This window comes from Chionomys nivalis, chromosome 24 (genome assembly GCF_950005125.1).
Source record: "Chionomys nivalis chromosome 24, mChiNiv1.1, whole genome shotgun sequence".
NCBI classification, from domain to species: Eukaryota; Metazoa; Chordata; class Mammalia; order Rodentia; family Cricetidae; genus Chionomys; species Chionomys nivalis.
Window position 1 is genome coordinate 17310185 of NC_080109.1, and position 23955 is coordinate 17334139.

The 23955-nt window shown below is 41.1% G+C and overlaps 1 protein-coding gene across 1 annotated transcript; it reads right to left on the reverse strand.

Annotated features, from left to right (window-relative positions):
- Positions 1–16850: 16850 nt before the first annotated feature.
- P2ry1 (purinergic receptor P2Y1) lies at positions 16851–22953 on the reverse strand. The gene has a single exon (XM_057757260.1). The coding sequence runs from the start codon at positions 22299–22301 to the stop codon at positions 21180–21182; it is 1122 nt and encodes a 373-aa protein (XP_057613243.1). The 5' UTR covers positions 22302–22953; the 3' UTR covers positions 16851–21179.
- Positions 22954–23955: the final 1002 nt, after the last annotated feature.

Here is a 23955-nt window from a genome sequence, read left to right on the forward strand (position 1 = left end):
TCTGCTGGAACTTAGCCAACTCTGTCTTTTGTCGTTACTTTCCAGGTTTCTTCCTCCTTTTAAACCTCATTAGTTTCACTTTCCAGGTCAGATGTAGCTCGTGTTCTGGGGGCTCACAATCCACCCTCCTGGAAAGCTTCTCGACTTCTGAGTGTAACTTCAGGGCTGTGAAGACAGTCTGAAATTTCTGCTTCTATAATATGAAGTTGTGTCAACTCTTCTAAGAGGAAAAGGATCCGCTTCATTTTGCACAGTGAAATAAAAATATTGAGTTTCTGATGAAAAATGATGATTTAAGTAGATTTTGAGAGTAAAATTAAATACTATAATCTCACAGAATTTCCTTTTTTTAAGTCGTAGGTCAATTTGGGAAAGTATTTTTCGCTGATTAGTAAAATAAAAATTATTCTGTACATTAATTAGTATATGTAAGAAAAGATGGTTGTTCTTGATGTTGTTGGTAAGACAGACTCTTTCTATGTAATCCAGGCTAGTCTCAAATTCAGGAACTCCGTAGTTCCGTCTCCTTATTTTCAGGATTGCAGATGGATATCACTATGTTCATATCTACCCAAGAAAAATTATCATAACAGTTTAATATCTAAAATAGTAATAATAGCCCCAGAGAGCTTATTTTTAAAGTTAATAAACGCATAATTATCAAAGATAGTCCTAATAATTCATTACTTTTCTTAGCCTAATTCAAGTTAAATTGAGCCATGCAATAGCCTGGATATTATATTGAATATGGTCAGTGTTTCTCCTGACTTTTACCTTTCACCTCATTGATGCGAATGCAGGTGATGACCTGGCTGTTGGGTGGGAGCGAGAGGGGAAGGATCCCTTGCTCTGGCGCCTCTATAACTATTGGTTTATGGCAGTAAATAAACAAAGTGATGGAGAGTTTGCATGTGTGGGGAAGCTGAATACTTTTGGTTTGTTAAACTGGTGTGGAATTCAGAAGGAATCATTCAATCAATTCATAATTCTCACAACCCTGTCAATGAAGCATTCCATAGCCCTACGATGAAAACTTTGGTTCTGTCCTTGTTTTCATCAGCTTTGAACCTCTCCACACATTGTCTCACCAGATTTCTTAAAAACACTCATACTTAGGAGTAATAAAGCACTTGGTGGGGATGGTTGCGTTCTGTAGGCAGCCACACTGCTTCAGAAGGCTTCTAATCAGAAACAGATCAGGCAAGTGTGTAGTTCAAATACATGTTTGCCTTCCACTCAATAGCTTCTGTGAATTTACATTACTCCTCACACATTAGTTTATATGTTTACAAACTGAGTTGTGTTAAAGTAACAACATGGATGGTGTTATTTGAGCTCAGAAGAATAATAAATATATAAACATATGCGTGATTCTAGCAATTACCTACCAATATTCTATCACTGTAAAGTAAATTTTTTCTATTTTAATCCATAAGTATTTTGAAGGCTAGTACTTTGAAACTGTGATTATCTCATTCTTCAACAGCTTTTGACTTACTCATATGTTACTATAGATCTGGATTGACTGTGCTTTCCCATATTATTAAGTGGGCCGTAGCTTTTCAGCTTCCATTATTGTTTGTTTTAAGGTTTATTTTGTCCTGTATTGATCCATGCTCTCCCATCACCCTGTACCACGCTCCAGCCTCACCTTGATACCATGCTAGGCTGCTCTCGGAACATGTCCTCCAGACTCAGAGATTAGTGCCCTGATCTAGACCACTGCAGTTGTCAAGGCTGGCATGAATGGCTGTGTACATATTCTCTGCCTAGTGACTTTAGGTCTAATTGTACAGCAACGAAGAGGAGAGTAAAGAAGGGAGAGAAGAGAGAAATTGAGAAGGGGAGGCGAAATTACAATATCACAATAAAGAAAACTTAAACTCTGAAATTTTGCAACTTAAAAAAACTATCTTCTATTGTCTCAGTTTTGATCAAGAAAAGCATTCGTATATTCTTGAATAACTTATACTTCTGTAGTGGTCAGAAATTATTTCCACTTTTTTTTTTTAAGTAAATATCTTATCTAGGAGTGCCTGCTGAGTTTGGCAAAAAAAAAAAATGAGGGAAGATCTAGTCACGCTAAAGAGAGCAAAGGAATGATGGATTTCTGAAAGGATTCTTTCAGAAGCTTTACAAGCATGCAATTTAAACTGTCGGCTTGCTAAAGATAAAATAATAGAGTATGGGAGAAATCAAAGTACTTTTTATTATGAAGAAGAAAACATTTCCTTTTAAGGCTGAGAACGCCTATGATGATTCTGACTTAGGCCCATTCTGCTCTTGGCGTGTAGACATCAACTCTCCTCGAACCTCAGCAAAGTACACGCTGCTGAAGGAGCCTGTGTAACACTTTGTGAAGACAACAGGACAGGGGGAACTCAGCAATAGGACCCTGCCCTCTTTGAGGCTTGTGACACTGCACGCTTGGCACGGCTGTGTGGTCTACAGATGCTTGCACTTCTTGGCACATCTACTGTTGGAGCCAACCAGGTGTGAGTCCTGTTCCACCTTGACCACAGGTCAGAGAGTTTGAGCTGATTTTTACTCTTTCAAAGTTGTTGACAATAAGTGTGGCTATAAACAGGATATCCTGACCTAGGGTGTGGTTCCTTTGTGTTTTGGATTTTAAGATTGTCCATAGAGGTGATCCACTCCACCCTGATCTAAGGTCAGAGAATTCAAGGCTATTCCTGCTCCTTCATTTTAAAACAGGAGGTTTGACCCAGGGAGAGGCCGCCTACGGGATACTTGGTCTAGAGTGTATTCGCTCCATATCCTGATCAAAACATCAGAAAGCTTCACTCTAATGGTGATTTGATGTCTCAAGTACTAAAGCAAGTAACGCCTGGCTTTCCTTTGTGCCATGTAAAATCAGTCTTTTGCCTTCTTCCCCCCTTTTGTACTGGGGTTATAAACATAGGAAAAATAAACATGGGCAGATTAAATATTCAGCATTCAATGAGTTGCCCTCTAGGTACTATTCTATGTCTATGTATTTCTTTTGTATCTCTGTCTATTCTGCCTAATATTTCTAGTCCATGTGCCCCTACCCTAAAATGTATGAACATGTCGAGGCTGGACCCTGACAGTCTGCTATGCAGCCTTGTACTAGCTTTCATTCTGGAAAGCATCTGTTAGCTCCACAGTGTTCATTTGTGACAATACAAACAACACACACACACACACACACACACACACACATAATCCATTAATGGCCATTTTTTTGCTTTTGTCTAAATATGATCCAAGGCAGCAGTGGATATGTATAATGAATGAATGAAGCAACCAATGAATAAATTAACTCAAGAACTTGACATTAGTACACATAAAAATATTTTTCCAGCTTTGAAACCCTGTCTCAAGGGTTTTCAAGAGAGAAAAATATATCCTGCACTTAATGATCATAGTTTTAGTTATGATTCTGTGATTTCAAAGCAATTTCATTTCATATTTATGATTTTATATAAGAGAAGGATTCTGGCATTCTTAGGCAATTCATACCTCTATTTATACATTCTGAAAATTGCTAAAGCAGTTAAAAGATTATTCTATTGTTGTAAAAGTCAAATAAAAAGTTTGAAATCCAATATTCTTATTCTGCCCCAAAGAAAATGTTTCAGCATCATTAGAAATCTGGTCCCATTATTATAATGTTACGGGTGTCTTGGGGCAAATCAGAGCTGCTCTTATTGTAGAAGGGTTCGTTTTGCCTTGATCTAGCTTCATCAGTTATCTTTAATCAGGAACACAACAAATCTTACTAGAATTACTATGTAGGTGAAAAGCAGACCACCATTTCAGAACATAAATAAACCCAATATCCAGGCTCAGCAAGTGCCATCCTCAAATATGCTAAAGGTTTATTAGCAAAGTTAGCTTTTGAAAACCATTTTGAAGATGCTTATGACACAGAAAGATTTATGTCTGCCTTTAAAATGCTTGAAGGTCAGTATTTATGCAAATATAATGAATAATTTCCCTGGTCCTCCTTATTTAATATGCAGTTTTCTATCAATGTCTATTATCAACTGTAACTGCACTGAATTTGCAGGTCTAATACCTGAATAGGATTTTCCACTAATGGCTCTTTTCAACCTTCTCTCTACTGTTGCCTACCAGCTTGGACACGCAATGCACCCTGCTCCCTGGGCTTATCCATCTATATTTGTACCTTTGTTTCTTTGCCATTCTAGATTGTGTAGGCCTTCTATCTGCTGGTGTGAGCGTCAATATGGCTCCTGCCTTTGCTTCTGCTCTGAGTGGGACTAGTGATATTCTGAAGTGTGGCTTGGTGGGTGTGAAAAGGGTGAGCTTAGAAAATAGTTATTTCAAATCAGGAACTTTTGCACCTGAAATAAAATGCCACTTGCTTCTCAGCTCTCAAAGTCTGGCAGCTCACACTGCCTATAACTCCAGTTCCAAGAGGTCTAGCTTTCTCTTCTTGCCTCCTTGGTGTCCTGCATATATGTATGTGGTACACAAATACACACACACACACACATACACACAAATTAAATTAAAATAAAACCATGTAGACAGGCAAATAGATGTCACATATCGTTTTCAATTTTTGAAAGAATTTCATTTATGCCCCATCACCACCACCAAGCTAGACATTCCTAAGGTAAATTAAAAGTTGGAATATTTGATAGCATTTTATAAATCACATCAATCATGATTATAATAAAATTAAAAATATAAGAAAGTCCTTGTTCATGTTCATATCCTGAAGTGTTTTAATTATGTTGTTCTGTTGCAGTTTCAAAGTTCCTGGTCTGATATCATGGTCTTTGATAGACTTTGAATTCACTTTTGTTTAGGATGAGAGTTACAGATTTAGTTTAATTCTCCAATAGGTGGGCCTGTAGTTATTGAAGCACCATTTGTTAAAGATGATGTATTTCTTTTCCACTAAATTCTTCTGACACAAAAATTAAGTGGATGGGGTTCTGTGGCTGATTTCTGTATCCCATATTCCATTCCATTCTTCATATCTACTTTTGAGTCCATACCACATGGTTTTGTTATCATTGGCTCTCTAGTATAACTGGAGATATGGCTATATGCTTCCTATGGTCCTGCTCTTCAGCTATTTGAGGTCTTTTGCTTTCTATATAAATTTTATGACTGTTTAATCTAGTTCAGTGAAAAAGAATGTCATTGAAATCATGATTGAGATTGCATTGCACATGCAGATTGCTTTCAGCAATATAGCCATTTTTGTTCAACTCTGCCAATCAACCAGCATGTGGGGCCATCCTTCTAGTATCCTCTTCATTTTCTTTCTTTACTGTGTTAAGGTTTTAATTATTTGGGTCTTTAACCTCCTTACTTATCTCTATGCCTAAGTATTTTATTTTTATTTCTGATCCTTTTGTTAATGTGCTCTTTTTCTGGTAACTCTCTTGGCAACATGTCCGTTATTGATGTATAGACAGGCACGTCATTTTTTTTTTTTATGTTGATTTTATATTTTACTACTTTTCTGAGTGTGTTTCTCAAGCTTAAGAGTTCGGGAGTTCCTTAAAAAGCTAATTGCAGAATTGCCACATGATCCATGAGTTCTACTCAAACATATGCTGCACTCCCTTTATCCACCCTCAAGAGATTTACTTGGGCATCCACTTTTACTGCAGCAAAAATGAATGAAGAAAGAAAGCAAAGAACATACAAAATAAAATTTTATTCTGTCGTGAAGAAAAATTGAAATAATGACATATGCAGGAAAAAGAATGGATCTGGAAATCATTATGTTAAGCAAAACAGGCCAGACTCAGAAGGACAAATACTGGATGGTTTGCTTATATGTGGAACCTAGATTTAAATTTGTGTGTGTGTGTGTGTGCGCGTCTCTCTCTCTCTCTCTCTCTCTCTCTCTCTCTGTGTGTGTGTGTGTGTGTGTGTGTGTGTGTGTGTAAGTGAATGCACGTGACTAGGAGGAATTATATTGTTCGGGGGGAACAGGCAAGAGAGAGGAGGACGAGAAGAAAATGGATGAATAAAATCCAAGTGTTGTGACACGGGTGCAGATGCCCTCATGAGACTCATGGCTTTGTGTGCTAACTTAAAAGCAATAAAAAAGGTACAATTTATGTTTTCCATACTTGTTGACTTAGAAGCTGAAATTGTGTCATTGAATAATAGAATTTGTACAGAAGACAATGTTCTGTTGCTGTTAGGTTGTAATGTAATTGCTTAGACATCATTTTCAAATTTTCATCAAGAAAGAGATGAAAAGAGGAAAGTTCTTGAGGGTGCTTCTTTTGGCAAGGACAAACAAAATTTTAAGTAATGCTGAAATTACACAGCAGAATAGTCAAGTGAATCCTTGGAATTTACCTTATTCTAATGGTGTAATCAGGTTTGTTTTTTTTTCTTTCTGGCTCTACCCTTTGCATATAATTGTGTAAAACTTTCCTTTTACAAAAAATTACTTGTTTTCAGGCAAAATAATTTTAATTTAATGACTTCTAGGGATTTTTGATGTTAAAACTATCATGTTGTTATTTACTTACGCTTCTGAAAGATGAGGAAGAGATGTTTGAAAATTTCAAATGTAATAAAGACAGTAGAGTAGACAAATACTTTACAAATTTGCAAGCACTAAATCAAAAATCCACTAGTATTTTAACCATTTCTGGCATATAAAGAAGAATTTTTAAATTGCTAAACATCCAATAAAATGTGATCAGTTTGAATAATATAAAAAATGGTTGAAGAGCGAAAAAGATTAATGTTTTTGTAGTTAATTGTCAGACTAAGTTGATAAAACAAGAAACACTATCACCTACAAGTTAAGATATGCTGTGCCATATAATGGAATTTGATAAGGCTCAGAGGATTTCAAGTCCTAATGAGTACTGCCTGATGCTAAGAGGAACACAGTGGGGAGGAGCTGAGCCTGCCAAGATCAGATTTGCACACAGCAGGAGAGATAACATCCTGGCTGTAGGGGCTGCCTGTTCTCTCCAATTTGGAGACCTGAGTAACTACAGCTACCACAGAGACGCAGAGACGCAGATGATGCTCTGTATCATCGTGATTTAGAATCAATCCATTTTGTCACCTGACCATCAGAAGCAGTGCTTCCATTTGATCTGTCCCTGAGAACGTGATGTCCCCTAACATTTCCTTCTTCCCCTGTCCTGTGAGCTTCCTCCTTCTACTGTAGGAGACTGATGTTTTGTTCCCAGCCACCCTGACCCAAATAACCATACAGAAATTATAATTATAACACTGTTGGGTTTATTAGCTCAGATTTCTTATTAACTCTTACATCTTAAATTAACCCATTTCTATTATTCCATGTATCACCACAAGGCTGTGTCTACTGGTAACGTTCTGGTAGAGGTGCTTTCTCCTTTGGCAGCTACATGGCCTCTCTTTGACTCCACCTCCTCTCTCTCTCTCTCTCTCTCTCTCTCTCTCTCTCTCTCTCTCTCTCTCTCTTCTCTCTCTGTTTGATGCTGCCCACTCTCTCTATCTGTTCTGATTTTCTGCCTGGCTTTACTCTGCTAAGCCATTGGCCCAAACAGCTTCTTTATTAACCAGTGGTAATAAAACATATTCACAGACTACAGAGGCAACTCCTATATCACGTCCCCTCCTTTCTAATCTTGCTATGTTGTCTTCTGCTGCCTTGCTCATCCTCTTTCTTATCCAACTCTGATGATACCCTATGTGTTGCTGTTTCAATTCCCTTTGCCCATTCCCATTGTGCTTCTCTGGCCCTTCTATGCTGAATTCCTTAGCACAGACTTTTGCTTGACTCTAAGCCTCTCGGAGGGTCTTCTCTGGTCCCTAGTCCTGATTTCATAGAGCTCTTTCAGTAGATACTCAACAATTCCATCTCCTTAGGTTCCCAGTCTCACATTCCAGTGTTCACTATTGATAGCAACCCTTCAGTGGGCATTTGGCCAGTGCCAGGCAGTTTTAGAAACAACTTCTCATTTTGCAAGAACCCAATGGTTCAATGTCTTACTGATTCCATCATTTGGATGGGCAAGCTATGGGTCAAGAGAATTAAGTATCATAGCCTGTATGGAGCAGACGAAGCCCTGAGTGAGTGAAGTCTTGAGTGAATATATAATGTGGTCAGGGGCAGAGCCATATTAAAGACTCCAATGTCTCAGGCTGTGAGAGTGGCAGTCTTCCTTAGGTGAGACTCAGAGAGGACTCAAGGTTTTCTTCTGGGGTTCACCTGTGAACCGGGGACCAGTGTTTATGAAACCCAGCAAATGCAACTTCTCCTCCCTGGATATTTACTTTCTTAGACTGCTGACTGACAGAGATCTCCATCCAAGAATAACCCCTGCCCCATGTGGTACTTGTAAACACTCTGAGCTTAGGCGTTGCAGTGCTAGTAGTGATAGTAGGTACACTCCGTCAGAGTGTACACATTACACCTGGCAGAGCTGTTTTTTCCTCACTCCCTTCCCATCCTTAGCCAGTCAGGGTTCCAGGACCTAGCCTTGCAAGGCATGGTAATACCAATTTCTCATGGCTGGAATTCATGTTTAGATTGCAAGTCTATTAACATGAACTTTGAACACTATAGAATATATTGTCCCCCAGTGTTAAGCATTTGCATGATAAGATGTATTCTGTGTGCTATGATTTCCTGTTTCAGTTTAATTCATAGGTGAATGGCTTCCTTTATACCTAAGATTTTGCACTGTAATCTTTTTACTTATCTTCTTGTGAGTTCAGAAACAAGAGATCAGAGAACAAAAAGCCTAACCTTTTTTTCGACACTAAGAAGTGGGTCAGTGGTGAGGTAAACCTAGTCATGTGGTTGGTTGCTATGCTTTCGGAAAGTTTTGTAGGAAGGATGTAGAAGAGTTTGCACTTTTGGTCTACAAAAACCACTGAGTACCAAATACATGGTAATTTCAAAAGCAAGAAAACCCCAAGATTGAGAGGGTCAAGAAATATAGTTGATAGCAGGAACTATATAGCCTAGTCAAAGTCCCTGTATGTAGTCCTAAGAGGCCATTGTATGAAGCTGTGAAGGTGAAGTATCAGTTAATGCTGGGACTGAGGGACATCTGCCAAGGAGAACTTCAGCTATTGAGGGAAAGTTGCCTAAGCCTAAGAGAAGAGCTGTGCTTCATCTGGCAGAGCTGGAGGTGGGTGGGTGCTGTAGTTTGATGAGATTGGCCTCATAGGCTCATAGACTTTAATACTGAGTTACAAGGAAGGGTTCTATTTGAAAGGATTAGAAGGTGTGGACTTGTTGAAGGAAGTCTGTCACTGGGAGCAAGCTTTGAGGTTTCAAAAAACCATGTCTCTCTCTTCATCTGCCTGCAGATCTGGCTGCAAAACTCTCAGCTACTTCTCCAGTACCATGTATGCCTGTGTGCTACCTTGCTTCCCACGATGACCACAGTGGACTAAACCTCTGATACTGCAAACAAACCCCAATTAAATGATGTCTTGTATAAAAGTTGCTGTGGTCAAAGTCTCTTCACAGCAATAGAACACTGACTGAAACAGTAGGGTTTGGTTTGAATAAGAAATGTCCTCCATATGTTTGGATATTTGTTATCTTGATTTCGACTTGGTGGTACTATTTGGGGAGGTATAGATAGTATAGGCTTGTTGGAGGAAGTATGTCACTGAAGGCAGCTTTGAGACTCACTCTCCTTCCAGCTGTGGATGTGATGTGATCTCCCAGCTTCCTGCTTCTGACACCATTCCTACTGCTTTTGCCATGTCTGTCCACCATAATGGACTCTCTTATTTCTATGGAACCATAAGCCAAAATAAGCTTTCTTCTGGAAGTCACTTTTGGTTAGGGTGTTTCATCATAGCCGCAGAAAAGTAACTAATACCTACCCAAGTCCTTTGGAACCCAGAAGACTACAAGTTTACAAGCTCCAGATACCAGACACAGATAGGAAAGCTTTTATATCTGCCCCAAGGGATTCTGGTATTGTTTACATAGGATTATTCTTTGTGGTGTCTTCTTTCTTCCCTCTTGTAACAGAAATGCTTACCCTGTGCCATTAGATGTTGGTAGTGTGTAATTTGCTTTTGATTTTATAGGAGCTCAGAGACTTTGGCTTTTGAAAATATTGGAACTATTGATGTCTGTGGGGACATCTAGGTGAGAAATTTTAGATATTTTTTAATGGACTCTATTGGGAGTATCACATTTTACTCTTTTGTCTTTTTGGGGGCCTGCCACCCAGCTCCCAAATAAATCACACACAAGGAGGTTTATTGTTGCTTATGAATGTACAGCCTTAGCTTGACTTATTTCTTGCCAGTTTTTCTTAACCTATATTATCCCTACTACCTTTTGCCTCTAGGCTTTTATCTTTCTCTATTTCTGTATACCTTTCTTTACCTCTTTCTCCATGGCTTGCTGTGTAGCTGGATGGCTGACTCCCCCCCCCCCAGTGCTCTCTTCTCCTTCTTCTCCTCCTCTTCCTCTTTTCTCCTTTTATTTGTTCTCTCTGCCTGCCAGCCCTGCCTATCCTTGCCCCTGCATTGCTGTTGGTTGTTCAGCTCTTTATTAGACCATCTGCTGATTTAGACAGGCAAAGAATTACAGCTTCACAGAGTTAAATAGATCTAGCATAATCAAAAGCAATACACCTTAAAATAATATTCCCCAACACTATATTTACATTGTTAGATAAACGTTGAGACTTTGGGAACAAGGATTGAAAATGATGACGCCTCAAAATGATGTCAAAATGGCAAGGATTATGTTATGATGATTAATTTTGTCAACTTGACACAATCTAGCATCACCTGTGAAAATCTGTGACCAAGTTGTGCTATAGGCATGTCTGTGGAGTGTATCTTGTGTGGAGATAACTTATGTTAACACTGGAAGACCTGATCATCGGGGATTGCACCATTCCTTAGAGAGGGAATTCTGGGCATTCACTACTCTCTGATGCTGATGAATTTGCTATGCTCTATTCTCTGTTGTAGGGGAAGGGCCTGCTTGTTTGTCCCATCCACCCGGTTAACTTACACCCGAAATAAACTGTATTCATTAAACTGTATTCATTAAAATACTGCTTGACCCATTAGCTCTAGTTTCTTATTGGCTAATTCTTACATCTTAAATTAACCCGTTTCTACTAATCTGTATATCGCCATGTGGCAGTGGCTTACCAGGTAAAATTCTAACCGGTGTCTGTCTCAGGTGGAGGATCCATGGCGTCTCTGACTCCGCCCTTCTTCCTCTCAGCATTCAGTTCTGTTTTCTCTGCCTAGCTAAGTTCTGCCCTATCAACTAGGTCAAGGCAGTTTCTTTATTCCTTAACCAATGAAAGCATCACACTGTTGGGAGCTGTGAACTCAAAGATCCTGAATTCCTCGTGAACAACATGCTATGCTTGCAGCTGCTCTGAGCACGAGACCCTCAGGAGTTCCTGATGGCAGGGGAGGAGTTCCTAGTGGGTTTGGCTGGGGCGTGGCTATCAGTTAAGGATCCCCATATAAACTGTCCCTGGACACAATAAAGGGGGCATTCTTGTTTCAAGAATGACCCGTGTCTCTGTCTGTGTGTCTTTATGTGTTTAAATCTCCAGGCCCTTGCCTGGCTCGCGAATGGTCCTGTAGTGCAGGCACCACAATCAAGGAGTAGTATCATACTGTCGTGTAGTACAGGCGGTTGGTACAAGACACAAACAGAAGGAACCTCTACGCCAGTTCTCTATTCTGGTGGATTCTAAGCTGGAACTATGAGCTCCTTTCCCTCCATGTTGCATTTATCAGTTTATTTTACAGCAGCAACAGGAAATGAACCTAAGACAATCCCTAAGTAAACTCCACACTCAGTCTCCACCTTTACCCTTACCCTAGTAGCACCAATACAGGAACACAAGTTTACCCCACCTTCAGTTCTAATTACAGTCTTGGTTTGATCCAGTAGCCTGTTTCCATGCAAAGAGGTTTCCTAAAGTCAATGGTATGAAACAGTCACAATATTGTTTTCTTTATAGGTTATCATGGCTTAGAAATTCAAAGAAATCTCAGCAGAGATGGTCTTTCTCAGTTACATGGTCTCTATGGCCTAGTCAAAGAAATTCTGTGTAGCTGAGGGCAGTTGGACCAACTGGAGTTATGGTCATTTTCCTTCACCAGTATGTAGGATATGTATGAGCAGAATGTCTGAATGGTTGGACCCTGCCTCTCTGTCTCTGTCCATCTCCTTTTAAGAAACTTATAAAGCAAATCAAGCCTCTGTATAAGTTTTCTAGCATGCATTCTGGGAAACAAACATCCCTTGTCCTTGCCAACACCGTGTCTCTTAACTTATTACCTTGCACATCAGACAAGAATCCCCTAGCTCCTTGCTGTTTAATATTATTAGACTACCTTATAAACTCTTTATTTTTTGGACTAATGCCAGCTAATTATTGCTAACCACTTCCTTCTTGATGCTGTTGTCCACCTACCTAACTTCAAATCCATCTTCCTACAGAACTTCTGTAGTGTTTCTGCTACTCAGGCATCTGGCTATTGTCCCAGACTCACATGATAGATCTCCTGTATTCTGATGGCCTTTGCAGTCAGACTCAGTAATGCAGCTGGATTTTTCCTTTGACTTTGTTAGGTTGAATTCAGCCTCCATCCACCCAGTTTCCACATGGCTCTTCCTTCCTCAGCCTCTCCAGGAAATCTCTTTATCTGGTTTTCCATGTCTTACCCTGTTTCCTCAAACCAATGAAATATAATGCCTTTTCTCTTCACCAATACACTTCTGGTGCAGTCAAAAATAAATATTTCTTTATGGTTTAGATGTGCCCTCGGGAACATCAAGCCTTTGTAACCTACAAATCCAACAGACTCTTTATGGTTGTTTTCATGACACATGACGCAGAGTTATATTTTAGAAGTAGATTTCCTCTGGGGTGAGGAGCTATCTTGGGTCTTCAATGACTTCAGTTCTCTCTGTTTATTTCTTCCATTTTGTTGTTGATGTAGCTACAGCTACCATCCACCAACATCCCTGATCTTTCCTTCTCTGTCTGTACTCTGGAAGGCTGTTGCTACTTTATTGATTACAGCTAAAATCTGCCCAGGGACAACCCTTGACCCTCTCTATCCCTTGCCATAAGTCGGTCGTGAACTATGGGGTACTGTTTGCAGTAGCATGGCACTGTTGCATGTCAACACTTTGCTTTCCTCATTTTCCTACCATTGCTTTCCTTCTTATTTCCCAGGTAAGTGATATCACCAAAACAGTTTGCATTAAAAAATAATGACGATGGTGATTAATTTTAAAATAAATAAATGAGTGATTGTTTTCATCCCATGTGTTGCTATGTTGTTCCAGGAAGACAGCAAAGCAACTGATGATTCCCTAGTAGCAAGACCAGCATCTCTGGGGACATGTCATTCTTCCAGCTGGCCTCTCCTTTTCAGACAAGCTTTTCAAGAATGTCACAAGCTTTGTTCTTATTTCAAGCTTTACAGGCATCTTTCTAATACGTAATTAGATCCTCTTGAACAAAAAGGCAGATGCCAGTTATTGTGACGGGGATATAGCCATTGTACATTAAGAATTGGCAATCTAGCTGGTAAATGATTCTCTTGTCAGTTTGCTCGGTGTGAGTCAGTCCCTCAGTGGTGGTGAACTCTAGATGAACTGTTGAGATCAAGTTTCTGGATCTGCACAAATGAAGACCAGACTCTGGGACTGTGGTGACTGAAAATAAACCATGAACTTGAGAGGTAAGGCCTGGCGAGAGAGGTCAGTAGATGCTTCCTGTTAATATGCTTTTAGCTGGATATACTTTATTTTAGGCTTCTCTGTCTCAGTGTAAATAGCATAGGACAAAGCATATAAATGCTGATGTCTTGCTTGTTATGACTTTAAGCATTCAATGAAGCAAGCAAAAGAACAGTTCCACACTGTCTGACAATATGATGAGGATGTGGGGAGACCCAGAAAGCCTACCTGTGTGAAAGGAGTCAAAAGGAATCTGAAGCAACGACAGCAAAGCAGCACCTGCCTACAGATTGCCAAGTAAGAGCAAGGAGTGTGACTTCATTGATTCTGGAAGAAAGAGCAGCAGCAAGAGCCCTAGAATGCCCTCATGCTATGCAAGTGTGTCCTGTTGGGAGTCTCTGTACACCTTGTCTTTCCCTCCAATATCATGTAAGGTGTTTATTATTATGCCCTTCTTGTTGGCATGGAATACACAGCTGAAAGTTTTAAATAACCCGACAAGGGAATACAGACTTTAAGGAGTAGCACTGAGTTCAGAGCTGGGGCTTTCTGATGGCAAGTTTGGACTGTTACACGTATGAAGGTGACAGTCCAAACCTCAAGATATGGTCAGGTCAAGTGCAATGACTTCTGCAGGAACCTCACACATCCTAGAACATCCCTAGAACAAGTTCTTAGCATAAAGGAAATTTATTTGCTCCAGAGGACAAAGGGCGAGGAGTAATAGACAAAGACAGGGGATAGAGGATGAAGGAGAATGGAAAAGGAGCAAGAGAGAGGGGAAAGGGGGCATTTGTCCTGGGGGGGGGGGGACAAAGGACTGCCTCTAAATAGAGAAGAGACAGATGTGGTCCATAGGCAAATGGTAGTTTATGAAGGTAAAAGGGGAAAGCCTGTGTTAAGATTAAAATTAAAAGTTTAATTTTAACTGGGCATGTTAATTAGGTGAGACAAAGGGAGCTTTTGATAGCAGGACCTTGGTAGTCAGTCTCAGGAGGAAGTGGCCAAATAAGAGAATAGACTGTAGGGACTAGCTTTAGGGCTGTAATGTAGGGGGTTTTAGCGAGGCAGAGGACAGGGTTTTGGGGAGAAGGGCAAGGTCTATTAGAGCTAAGTTTGCCATGCTTGAGAGAGCAAGAGACCCTTCAGCTTCAAATGCGCATTTTTGAGAATTGTGATTGTAACAATATAACATTAAAAGTATGAAAAATGATTGCATGTAATAAAGTTAAGCAAATACCTTTGCATTTATTTAAAAATAGTTTTGAGGAACACATGTCTCATCCTGTTTCTTTAGATATTCATGCCACCTTTTACTAGAGTAATGGACAATTTACAATTTTTGATCATGTCTACAACAAAATAGTAAAATAAAATCTCTAGCAAAACCTAGGACACAAGTAAATGTACACATGCACACACACATGCATACATACACATGCATACACACACACACACACACACACTGAAATTATTTACTGATTCTGATTAACGTTATTCTCTATTCTATTTCCTTTGTTGAAGTCAGGCCCTTAATTAGTGTGTTCTTTTCCTCTCTCTGCCTTTGAACAGAAATTTTACTCTCACCTGTAAACCAAAGTGACAGAATTTGCTGGATCATCTTCACACCGGTCATTTCTAACCAACAAGCAATCCAAAAAAGGGAGTGAGGATTTTTTTCCTGTTCTGTATGAAAGACAGGTCACTTGCCTCCATATCCCTATCCCATTCCCAGCTCTGTTCCTGGGTCACTGTGATCCAGCCAGCTGCTCAGTTCAGAGGCCTGATGTACCCACAGCTGCTGGTTTGGATTGCCCATCAGTCCCAGCAGCCATGCTGACTGCCCAGGGCAGACCCCAGGATGTGCCCAGAGCACTGTGACTTTGCAGGGTTAACAAGCACAGAGAACATGAACACAGATTTCAAGTGACATCTGCTGTGTGCACAGTGCTTGTGCTGTCAGAGCTCTGGACAATAATAGATGAGCTCCAAATACAGAGGCAGTTTTTACATCTGGAAATGGAAGCTCTGATCATATTTGGGAGCAGAATTCTAAATTTCCTAAAAAGAGTATTTAAATTTTCTAAGCCATTGACAGAAGGAAGAGAAAAAAATGCACTTTTATTTGCAGAAAAAAAAATGTTCTGTAATACTTATGGTGATGTACAAAGTCAAAGTTGTTAAAACTTTAGGACAAAGTCTTAAAATATCAAGATAATTATATGCATTATTCCTGAGTATGAATTAGACACACTCCAGTAACACTGTATCACAATACACATTCACACATACATCCCAATACATACTCCAATGAGCATATACACTCTAATATGCACCAACACACACACACACACTTTACCAACGTTGATGTCACAAACAGTGCAATCTGCCCAGTGCATCTAATGAAGACCTTCCTAAGGACTTACCAGTTTCTTAAGGGCAAGCAGAGATTTGCATGTTCTGCACAGGAATTTCTTATAGGACAGTTCTGAAGATGCCAGAAAACACAGTGCAGGAACATTGCACATTTACCTCCTCTACTGAGATGATTTTAATTAAAAGGTATGACTTAATTATGTTTTAATTATATATATACACACATATCACACACACACACACACACACACACACACACATATATATATATGAGAGAGAGAGAGAGAGAGAGAGAGAGAGAGAGAGAGAGAGAGAGAGAGAGAGAGAGTATCTTACACCTGGGAGACAAAAGCAATGTAAGCTAAAAACCAGAACCTAAAAATGATGGTTAGTATAATTACTTCTATGGATAAGCAGAAGCAGGCAGATCTCTGTGAGTTCGAGGCCAGCCTGATCTATGAAGCAAGTTCCAAGATAGCTAGGGCTACACAGAGAAACCCTATCTATCTTCACAAACCCCCAATAGATTATATCCTCTTTTAAACATCAAATAATAATAATCTTAGGGATTAACTTACACAAGGATTCTTCTTTTATCTTAAAATCTTATAGCCCACTTGTCATCTTAAAAAATTACTTAACTAATACATGTCCTACCATATTTTACACTCTGTGTATTATAATGTGTTAAATGTGAGGAAACTGTTCAGCAAGAGTAGTGTAAGAACACAGACATTGTCACCATGTTTCATAGTTTTATTGAATTTCTCAGTTTGAATTGTCTATGATAAGTATAATTCTGATGACGTCAATTATAAAGTTCTGTTGTTACTATAAATAGCAGATACAAGGTTGGCTGCCATGCCTTGGACACACCACACACACACACACACATACACACACACACACACACACACGCACGCAAGCACAGAAACATGGGAGATTCTGGAGCCTGCTACAGTCAAACAATACTGTGCTTTTGCGGGAAGTATACCTCTTTTTTATTACAAAGACAGTTATATGTAATCAATCCAAATTTTGTCAAGCTATCACTGATGTCGATAAACCTGAGAAGGCTCAAAGCGTCAAATAACACTGTTTCATACCACTCCATAGCACGGCTAACTGCAAAGAAATGCACTTCCATCATCTACATGAAAATCACAGATATTATAAAAATAAAATTTTCTTGCAAAATCACTAAAACAACATGTAACTCAAATGCCCAAATTTTGATCTGTAACATAAGTTCACCTTCATTTTTTTTTTTAAAAAGTGACAGAATTTAGCAGCCAAATGATACAGTTATCACTAAAAATGTTGGCGTTGAAATTGCCAGAGTGCCTGAAAAAAACAGATTAAAGTCAATTGCAATGCTGAACTTGTTGGGAGTGTTAGGTAAAAACCCTACCTTAAAGATGTTAAGATTGTACTGTTGTCTTAAGAAAGAGTACAATGCAAAGCTTCAGGATCTAGCAAAAGACTATCAGCCACACTTTTCTCTTGCTGTTTCATGAAATGTGTGTTGAAATCCTTACATTATTTCTATAATGCCCACTAGACTTCTAAATCATCCATTCTGAATAGGAGACAAGCCTTATTTAGTCTGAGGCAATGGAAATATTTAGGGCACATTCCAAACATTCTGAAAAGACAACACAAACTTTCTACAATACAAATATATATATTGTACACAATACAAAACCTGTCTAAAATATCCTACACTCGTTATGAATCTTATGATAGTCTAACACCAAGTTGTGTCTGTAGAACAAGAATCCTAAATGAAAGGAAGGCATGCAAACCCAAATCCAGGGAAAATTAAACACATAATAAAACAGATTTTTTTTTTTTAGATTCAAATACAAACTAGTCTTAAATGTTCAATACTAACATCTGAAAAAGTCTTAAATATAATTGCCATTTTATCTAGCATTATATTATCATAAAATATGCCAGTGTGACATTTGAATATTATACATTGCAATAAATAGAATTTACATCAGTATAGTGTACCTTCAAAGAAGTTTTACAGTCTGTACAGCTGAAGGCCCACGAGCTTCATCAATAAATACTATTATAGTAATTACATTCAATTTGCAAAACAAAATCTTTGATACATACTTACTAGTACCACATCTTCTAAGTTCTGTTACTAATTGAATTCTAGCTCTTGCTAAGTACTGGTATCTGTCATATTAAAAGGTGGTGTAGTGTCCTGGTTAAGTAAGTAGAGATTTTCAGGTTTTAACCTGTCCATACAACAGTTGGTAAACACAAAGAATTTTATCCAAGGACTAGATGGAAGAGTCCTAGGAAGCACAAAAACAGATTCCAAACAGTTCTCATTGTCTGCTTTTCAAGATTTACCCCAGCACCCATGGTGCCAACAAATGAATGCTCTCTCATCTTTGCTGCTCATGAAAAATGGGATTCAAGTGTCAAGATTCCAGCAAATTCTCAGTAGCCACATCGTGGTTTTAATTTTGAATTTTCTCTGTGCTAAGTTTCTTCTTAATTTATCATGTTAGTGCAATAGAAGTTCAAAGCAACCTTCAATGAGTCAAAAAGCAATTTGTAAGTAATAACAACAAAATCGACAACAATCACAAACCCCTGCACTTGGAAACACTTTAGCAGTGTGAAATTTAGTGACTTGCTAAACCGTGCAATTTTTGGTGTCATTCACCCAAGTGTCAACAGATCTGTCTTTACTATGAATATGCTTACTCATATCAGGTGGCACAAATTGATCTTTTGGCTAATAACGTGTTGCTTCTTCCTGACCTGTGCACAGACAGGTCATCTCAGGGACTTCTCTTGACCTGGAAGAATTTGGCACAGTCAGTGTTATTATATTAAATGATGAAGCAAGCTAAGGAAGAAGGTGAGGCTGGGGCTGTATCTCAGTGGCTGGACTCTTGCCTAGTATCCATTAGGCCCTGGGGCCAATCCCCAGAAAGAGGAACACAGCAAAGTGTAAAGGACCTTGGTCCCCTCACCAAAACACATTCCCAAAGAACGGTTTATGAAAGTTGAAACAGTGCATTTAATATATATCCAAGATCAGGCTGGCATGAGATTCAAACGCAGAAAACTGTATTAAACAATGAGGAAATAATAGAGACATATGGATCACTGAGCTGTGTGTTTCTGAAATTTCCATTTGGATTAGTTTAACAAAATTACTTTTGAGCCACTGAACATTTTTGAAGTGTCAACATACTGAGGCTGTGTTTTAGATTTTTGTCTGTAGGATTCTGAAGCAGAAAATGCTGCATGAATCTTAACACTTGGCAATTCTGCAAACCTCAAAAGTGGGAGACACCTAAAGTGTCTTCTTCAGTTGGCTTTTCTGGCAAGACTGAATGTGTAAGAGAGCCACTGAGAGATAGGAAGGCTGAACGCAGCTCTTCTTCACGGACCTGGGTAACATGAGACTTAGCAAATGGAAGCACTCCAAAGAGCTCTCAGGTCCCCAGTCACTCGTGTGTCTAAAACTGACATCCAGCCCTGAATTTTATGTCATTATATCCTACTGGGTCACAAAGGTTCTTTTTATTCTTAGGAAACTCTTTAAAAGCACTTTCTAGCGTCATTTTTAACCTCAGAAGGTAGCTGGTAAAGACTAGCTTTCACAGCTAAAGTTCTTCGGACAGCAGGTTATTTATTTGTGACTGTTTCCTCATTATTTTAGTTATATTAAGTTTGATGATACCAAGGACTACAAATGTAGCAATTCGTTACTCATTGAAAACTCTTTTTAAATTTCAATACCTTTTTACAAATATTTCACTGCTGCTTAGCAGACAAGAGTAGAAAACACTGGCTATCCCCTAACTACAAAGGGCTTGATGTATACTTTCAATTGCCTTCTTCTGAGTTTTATGGTGCCTCGGTTACTTACAAGTTAATTTCCTTTATTTTCTTTCTGCAAATGTTTTTCATTTCAAGAGTCATTAAAAGATTACAATTTGTTAAAAGATCACAGCTTCCCATGCTCTTGGCACACCTTACATTCACGTTTCAGTAGGCATTTCATGTTATCAAGAACTATGAGGAATCAGAAAGAACCTTCCCATTACTATTTTAGTTTTGTGTCCTTCTTCTAAAGCTCTTCTCCCCACCCCCAGCGGCACTGTGAATGTCTGTCAACCACAGTTCTCTAAAACACCAAAAGCCCTGCCCTATAGCCCTCAATCTAACATTCTGCTGCTTCAGCCAACCAACCTTTAGTCTGAAATGTAACTGTGATTTCTCAAAATTGTTTTCACAGATGTGGGTGAGTACTTCTCTTGGAACACAAAGTCCAAAGACACTGCACAGCAGTGGAGCAAGTGAGGGCTTTTTTATCCCAGGAAGCCTAACAGTCCACAATATTTATAAGAAAAACACATGCACTTCAATGATTTTGAATGTATTTTGCCAATAATATAATATCCGCATCCTCCCACCACCAAACATTAAACAGGCAATGCGCAGGAATCAGTCTTCCAGAAATGACTGGAAATACTCATTTTCCACACATAAAAGTCCACTGATTTTATTTTCCTTTTCAATTCCCCAAAGACATTATCAGCCACCATCTATGCTTCCGAGGAACTGAAGGGCACGGACCGCAGGCAGCTGCTCATTACTGAATGGACTGACCGGTATTGCATTAGCCTAGGCCAAGCAGTTTTTGAAAGTAGAGACTTTAGTTTGTTTTCACCATGAGATACACACAGCAACAGAGGTTGGACAAATCACAAACTCCAATTCCAGGTGGCCAGTTTTTCTGGGAGAAACTTTTAATATCAAAAGTGCCCTGTTACACATGCACACAAATAATAGCCGCGCCTGTGAGTTTCAAAGGGAGAAGAGGGCGTGTTTATCTAGGTGGCACTGCTCGATTACACGGACTCCTAATGAGTAAGAAAGGAGCTTACAGGAAAGGAAGATAAACGTGAGCGTGCAATAAACCGATGCTTCCTTTTTATTTTTTTTCTCAACTCACTACTGTCTGATCTGGAGTACTAGGAACTTAAGGAGAACAAAAAGGTAGTTGATTCTGTGAGCATCCTACCATGTTACAAAAGTGAGGTGTTTGGGTCTGGTGCCTTCACAAGCTGGTGTCTCCATTCTGCTTGAACTCGGATAAAATATTGAGAGTCATTTCTTCACTCTTGGATTGTAAATTGGCCTCACTTCTCCTGGAAGCTTTCCTGGTGGCTCGGGACAATCTCCTTCTGAAAGTGTCTCCAGCCAAGAAATAAAGAATGGGATCCACACAGCTGTTGAGACTCGCCAGACCTCGTGTCACCTGGTAGGTGGCATAAACCCTGTCATTGAACGCACACATTTCTGGGGTCTGGAAATCCAGCCGTGCCCGCAGATTCATCGTTTTCATCACGTGGAAAGGGATGTAAGACACAGCAAACACTGTCAGGACAATTATTACCAGGTAAATGGATTTCCTCCTGAGAGGAGAGTTGTCCAGGTCTTTGTAAATCAGAGCTCTAACAATTAATCCATAGCAGCCCAAGATCAGCACCAAGGGGATGCAGAACATGGCCACGGTTGTGCACATGCTGTAGATGAAATAACTTCGCAGGTACTCATCGGCGGTGGTGTCATAGCAGGTGATGGTTTTGTTTTTCCGCATCCCAGTGCCAGAGTAGAAGAGGATGGGGGAGATGGCCACCACCACAATCAGCCATACCAGCACGCTGACATAAATGGCATTCTTCTTCTTGAGCCTGCCCAGAGATTTGAGCGGGTACACCACGCCGCTGTACCTGTGTGCGCTGATGCAGGTGAGGAACAAGATGCTGCCATAGAGGTTTACATGGAAGATGAATCTCTGCAGTTTGCACATAGCATCCCCGAAGATCCAGTCAGTCTTGTTGAAGTAGTAGAAGATGAGAGCTGGCAGGGTGAGCACGTACAAAAAGTCAGCCAGAGCCAAGTTGAACATGTACACGGAGATGCCGCTCCAAGGTTTCATGTGGAAAACGAACATCCAGATAGCCACGCTGTTGCCCAGGAAGCCTATGATGAACACTAAGATGTAGACCACCGGCAGGTAGTAGAATTGGAAGCCGGTCTTGGTCAGGGCACATTTGAATGAAGAGGCAACTGCTGCCGTGGAAGCTACTGTACTGTTTCCCCAAGGCGAGCCCAGGCCAGCCAGGAAGGCTGTGTCCGTCCCGTTGGGGACAGCTGGCCAAGGGACCTCGGTCATCCTCTGCTCTCCAACTCAGGCAGCAACTCAGAGGGGCAGACCGCAGCGAGCGGGCGGCAGCGGCGAGAGGCTCAGCGCGCATCGGAGGCGCGGTCGAGGGGAAGGGACGGCGCGCGGGAGTTCCCCACGGGTCGGGGCGCGCGGGGGCTCGCCCACGCCGGCTCTAGCCGCGCGTTCGTCGCGGGCCATGAAATTGGCCCCGAGGTTGCGACTGAACCAAGCTGAAGGACGGGCGGGCAACTTCCCGGTCCAGCTGGCAGCGCGGAGGTTACACAACAGGACGCGCAGGGCACCTCCACCAAGTTTGCAAGTGCGCTCCCGCGCGGGGCAGCAGCAGATCAGCGCTGCACTGCGCGCCCGGGGCGCGGCGCAGCGCGGCGGGGTCGAGTCCAAGTCGCTCGGCGGTTCCCAGCGGCGAGAAGGCACAAGCCAGCTACCTCCCGCACTGATCAACTTTGCCTGGCCATCTGCCTACTCCCTACCTTGCAAGCTCGGACCTTCGCCGGGGCCACCCGCCGCTTCTTCCGGCCGCGCTCTCAGCCCGCGCTCAGTCTCGGGAGGTCCTTTGGAGAGCGCGTGGCCGTGGACCCCCGACGCTGCTAGCCTGCACCCCGCTTGTGGTCCATGAGGGCTGCCGTCTTTCCCGAGGCTCCTCCGGGTCTCCAGTGCAGGGGGCAGGAAAGAGAGCCAGGCTCCCAGCGGGGTGGGCGGAGCCAGAGGGCCCGGGCGAGTCCGCGCTCCGCCGGGAGGAGAGGGGCGTGTCTCTGCTGTGCAAGCTCGTGGCGGCGAACTCAGGGCTGGGCGTTGAGGGCGGGAGGTGGCCTCTAGAAGCAGGGTTCGCGGTGCCCCTGCACGCCTGGCACGGCTGCTGCCACTCGAATTAGTGGTCAGAACAAAAGGTACGCTGTGGCAGCGATGGCTGCTGGCAAGCGATTGATCAGAGGGGTTTCCTCAAGACCTCCACCAGCCAGCTCTGCAAAGTGAAGTTACTGATACATTGGAAAGCTTCTGGACGCTGCAGCATTTTGCCTAAAGCTGTGAGCTGAGCGTTCTAGGCAGACATCCCCAGAGCCTCTCGGAATTCGCAAGGTGTTTGCAGGCTCCAGAGAGCCAGCAGTTTGCAGGTGGGCACGCCCTGGCCCTGCACAGTGCCTTGCTTTGCCCAGCGCATGTAGGAACCTGCTGATCCCAGAGGGTGCCAGCTTTGAATGAGTGAGGGTGGTAAGCAGCATGGGCGAGTCGCGTTCTGCCCTTCGTGTCTGTTTGTTTTTGTTGTTGTTTTTTGTTGTTGTTAATCTAAACCGTTTTCCCCCCATCAATTTAGCAAAATGCTAATAAATCAGCCTCACTGGTAACATTTTTGTGAGAATGTCCTTAAGAGCCCGATTCAACTGATGATAGCTAAGGCTACACATATCATCAGTACAACTTGTTAGATAACACTTGCTGGAAAAGACAAGCGCCATCAAACCTCCATTCACATTTAATTAAATAGCAGAGACTACTGTAAAAGTATTTCAACATCAAACCGAGTATTACACACAGCTTTATAGGGAACGTGTTTCCTCTGGGAAGCGATTAATGAATGGTTTGCCCCTGTTACCAATCCTATTTCTTAAAGTTCGTAGTTGCACGTTCCTCTAGCAGATATCTT